At 50.7% G+C, this 4,351-nt stretch overlaps 1 protein-coding gene across 1 annotated transcript; it reads right to left on the bottom strand.

Moving 5' to 3' along the window:
* Nucleotides 1-2,233: 2,233 nt before the first annotated feature.
* LOC106407800 lies at nt 2,234-4,082 on the bottom strand. Its single transcript, XM_013848661.3, has 3 exons — nt 3,324-4,082; nt 3,092-3,274; nt 2,234-3,043 (listed from the first exon to the last, which is right to left on the bottom strand). The coding sequence occupies exons 1-3, from the start codon at nt 4,080-4,082 to the stop codon at nt 2,234-2,236; spliced, it is 1,752 nt and encodes a 583-aa protein (XP_013704115.3).
* Nucleotides 4,083-4,351: the final 269 nt, after the last annotated feature.

The raw sequence follows: 4,351 nt of genomic DNA, 5'->3' as shown, positions 1-4,351 counted from the left end.
GAGAAGGTCATGGCTGTGAGCGGTGCCAAGGTTGTGGCTCGGTGGGAGCTGATGCGGGAGTGGCTCAGTGGCCAGACTGACAGCTGGGATCCTGTGAATACCTTAGAGCAGTACAAGATGGTGAAGACCACCGAAGCCGAGCTTTTGGGACTCCCACCTCCTTCCTTTGAGTATGAACCTCAGGTCCCTGGTGGCGAAGAAGTGAAGAAGGCGTCGGAGCCCGATGCTGATGACCCTCCTGTCGACTGATCCCGATCTCCGTTATTTGTACTTTCAACCCCGTTTAGGGATTTCTTTTTATTTTGTAGTTGCCCTTGATGAGGGTTTAAGACTTTGGATCGGGCCTCTGTGCCTTTCTGTTTTTGTTGTGTTTAAACAATGGCCATGTTGTGGCTTTTTCGAAATGCTTTTGGATTTTGTATCTTTTCTTCTTTTAGCTCTCGTAGATGATATTCGTATTGCTTCTGCGATGGTCTCTTCTTTCGAAAGAATGCTGGTTGCAAGATGGCCTCGGGGTCTTGAGACTTGGGTCATGAATCGTAGGTGTCGATTGCTTGGTAGTCTCTTACAAGACTTAGGCCGTCTGGGCTTTAGATAATCGTTGAAGGACTCGTGGATCCCGGGTGTCAAGGTTCCTTGGAACCTTTGTGCTTTGCGATGATCAGACCTCGTGGGTCTCGTATGAGTGGATCTCCTTTAGGGACCCTGGGGTCGGTTGGAGAATTTTGATAATCTTGGGACCCGGAGGTCATTTCTTAGGGAACCCGTGGGTTCCGGACACTGAGGTCTTGAGTTGGACACATGGTCTTTGGACCCTGAAGTCTTTTTAGGGAACCAATAGTTTCTTGGCCCTGAGGCCTGTCTGAGCCCAGAGTTCTTTCTCAGAACCCGGAATTAAGGTTTTGAAGGGACCGCATTCTGCCATCCTAGGTGAGGCCACTCTCGGTACCTGTTGGGGTATCGCATTCTACCGCTCGGAAGCTGGTCACTATCGAGTTCCCGTGCTGCATGCTGCTTTCTGCAGAAAGCCACTATCAGTCTTAGAGGGTGCTGGTGTGGGTGAAAACCCAAGTGCCAGGCTTTGCTACTTTCCACGTCTGGAGAAGCAGGGTATTATAGGGTGCTTCCGGACTTTTGCACTTGCTCAAGGGCAATTATACCCTGTGTCCCCTGTATTATTCTAGCACGTAGCGTTTTTAATACAGGTACTTTCACATTTTTGGTATTTTTGTTTGGGACCCCGATATGCCTGAGGCTATACAGGGGTTTTAGGTAGTATTGACGACATACTCAGGCTTGCGCAGACCCATTCCTACCTTATGTCTCATACCCGTTTTGCTTTTGCGTGGTCGTACCACTTGTCATTAAGGGTTGGCCAGGATCGAAGGTCTCTTGGACCTGATCCAGCTCGTTTGCCTCTTTAAGTATTATGGCATTCCTACTACTCTTTCATAGTCAGAACTATTTTATTATATAAGCTTTGTCCGGATACGTTTTAGCGTACATAGGAGTAGAAAAACATAATGCTTAAATAATAGATAAAATAATTAATAGAAATCATCGTCCGGAGACCGTACAAGATATCAGCTTGCGAGGTACCCCGGTGGTTAGGCCATGTTTTACCTCTTGTTGCTAGGTGATCCGCGGGGTTTGACTTGTTTCATGCCCCAGCCCTTATTGTTCGGGGACCACTGTCTCCTGCTGATGAAGGTTTTCAGAACTTCCATGAGACGTGTAGTCACATTTATCCATTGTAGCGACCAGGTTCGGAGGTTTTCTGCCTGGCTAAGCGTCTCCATCCTGTGTCTGTGAGGCGCCCTTTGCTCCAGATCCGCCCGATGTATCCTCTGAGGAGGTCTCTTTGAAGTACTCGTGCCCCATTTGCTTATTTCCTAGACCATTGGCTGATATCTGACAAAGTTCTCGGTGATCTTATCTATGTGAGGCGGGGGACGAGGGTCCTGCGAGCAGATGCAACCTTGAAGGGCTTCGGGGGAGACCATGCGTAGCGGTTTACATAGGTTCTCTGGGGATCCCTTGGGTTCTTGGAATGATTCAGGGTCCACCTTCTCCGGAGCGACCCCCAATTACCTGTATCATTGACCTCTGATCCCTGGGTTCGCGGGGTCCGAGGTCTTCTCTGTAATTGCTATAAGACCTTGGTTTTCCCCTTTAAGGTGGTCTGGTAGCAGGATCGAGAGTTCTCCTGGTCTCCCTTAATTATTCTGATGCCTCAGGGTGTAGGGAACTTCACCATCTGATGAAGGGTTGAAGGGACCGCTCCCATGTTGTGAATCCAGGGTCGTCCCAAGATCTTGTTGTATGCCGATTGCCAATCTACGACTAGAAATTTGGTAGACATGTTGGCCCCTTCAGCGTATACTGGGAGGATAACTTCTCCGGTGGTTTGCTTGACCTCGCCGCTGAACCCAATGAGTGGGATTACCTTGCGCGTCAGGGTGCTCTCCTCCAGCCCGAGATCTTGGTTCGCCGTCTGGAAGATAATATTGCTGGAGCTGCCGTTGTCTACTAGTATTCTTTTCACCAGGAAGTTTGCTACGGTGAGAGAGATAACTAGAGCATCATGGTGGGGAGCTAGAATCTTCTCTTGCTCCTTAGCTGCAAAGCTTATCTCGTCGGTGCCTAGAAGTAGGCGCTTCGGTTGGGTCGTTTCCAGTCCATGCTTAGCGTTGCGGGTGCTTTTCTTTGCGGCTGCGTGGCTCACTCTACTTACTTCTGAGCCTCCGGATATGACATGGATCACCCGATCTTGGCGAGGTGGTGAGGCTGGTGTGGCTCCTTTGGATTTCCCCTCTGTCTCTTTGCTGAGATGGGCCTTGGCTTTCTCTGAGAGGAATTCTCGGAGATGCCCCTTTTGGAGTAGTTCGTTGACCTCGATCCTCAGGGCGATACAGTCTTCGGTTTTGTGGCCATGATCGCGGTGGAAGTCGCACCAAAGTTTCGGGTTCCGGAACGAGTCAGGTGCTTTCATCTTTGGAGGCCACTTAACCTGTTGGCCCATCTGTCTCAGTGCGTTGACTAGCTATGGCGTTGATATTGAGAGATGGGAGATATCGGGCCAGGTAGATACCGACATCCCTTCTTCTTTCTCTTGCGGTCGGTACTGGAACCTGCCCCTGTTTCTACTACCAAAGTCCTTGGAGCCCCTTTGGGAGGATCTTTCATCTCGGTCTTCTCGATCTGATCGGGCTGACCTTTGCTCCTGCTTAGGCTGAGCCTTGGCATGGCTAGCAACATCTTCCTCCCACTTCACCTGCGCCCAGGCTCGGGACAACACATCTTCCATGGTCTTGCAAAGATACATGGTCAGCTCTTTGTATAGCCCTCCATCTGGAAGTAGTCCTCTCTTGAAGGCAGAGACCGCGGTAGGATGCTGCATTCGGGGACCGCCACTTTCTCCTAGTGAAGCGGGCTATGTAGTCTCGCAGGGGTTCCACTCGATGCTGGAGGATCTCGTAGAGACCATCTGAAGTCTTCTCCAGGCTTCTACTGCTTGTGAATTGCTCCACGAATTTATCGCTCAGGCCTGCGAAGGAAGATATGGACCTGGTGGGGAGATTGATATACCATTGCAAGGCAGGTTCGATCAGAGTGGAACCAAACCCTTTGCACATCGTGGCTTCGCGGGACTCCTTAGGGAGTGCAACCGCCAACATCCTTTGCTTGTACTGCACGATGTGATCGTCGGGGTCGCCGGTACTGTCATACATCCTGATGCTGGGGAAGGAGAACTTTCTAGGCATCTCAACCGAGGCGATCTCTTCCGCAAAAGGGGTATCCGCGTAGGAATCAGGGTTGCTCCTTCGGATTGGGGGAGCTACTCCTGGTAGGCGTTCTACCATGGATTGCATGGAATCGAATCTCTTAGAGAACATCTGCTCTAGGTAGGTGGTTATGGAGGATTCGGTTGCTGCCTTCTCTGGTTCTGGCTCGGAATCACTCTCTTCCAGATCATGGATTTGAGGGTTCTCGGTCCCTTCCCATGTTACCCCAGCTGCCCCAGATGCAGGAGGTGCGTCGGTGGTACCTTCTCCGGTGCTGGGTGTGTTCAGATTTCCCATAGGTCAAACCCGGGTGTTGAAGCGACACTTCTTGTTACCTGCCACGTTGGAGGTTTGATTCTGATCTCGGAGGGCAGAGTTCTCCGACTGTAGCTGGCTGAGCTTCTTGGCGCTTAGCTCCAACTGTTTGGAGTGTTCGTCAAGTTTTTCCTTCAGGCTCTGGACTTCTGAAGAGAGGTTGGAATTTTCTCCAGTTGTTCCTTGAGTTTGGTGCATGTCGGGGATTTAGCCTTGCAGGCTGTCTACTCGCTTTTGAAGCTCAGCTGTTG

The sequence above is a fragment of the Brassica napus genome, chromosome C7, assembly GCF_020379485.1.
Source record: "Brassica napus cultivar Da-Ae chromosome C7, Da-Ae, whole genome shotgun sequence".
Lineage (NCBI taxonomy): Eukaryota > Viridiplantae > Streptophyta > Magnoliopsida > Brassicales > Brassicaceae > Brassica > Brassica napus.
Note: the sequence above shows the minus strand (reverse complement) of the source record. Positions and strands in the feature narration are given on the sequence as shown.

Excerpts from the sequence above, each read along its gene's own strand:
- LOC106407800 (XM_013848661.3), bottom strand. The coding sequence starts at position 4,082 with ATGGGAAATCTGAACACACCCAGCACCGGAGAAGGTACCACCGACGCA. Across the intron at positions 3,275-3,323 it reads CTATACAAAGAGCTGACCAT|GTGAAGTGGGAGGAAGATGT; the intron begins GTATCTTTGCAA and ends GCCTGGGCGCAG. Across the intron at positions 3,044-3,091 it reads AGAAAGAAGAAGGGATGTCG|CTAGTCAACGCACTGAGACA; the intron begins GTATCTACCTGG and ends TCAACGCCATAG.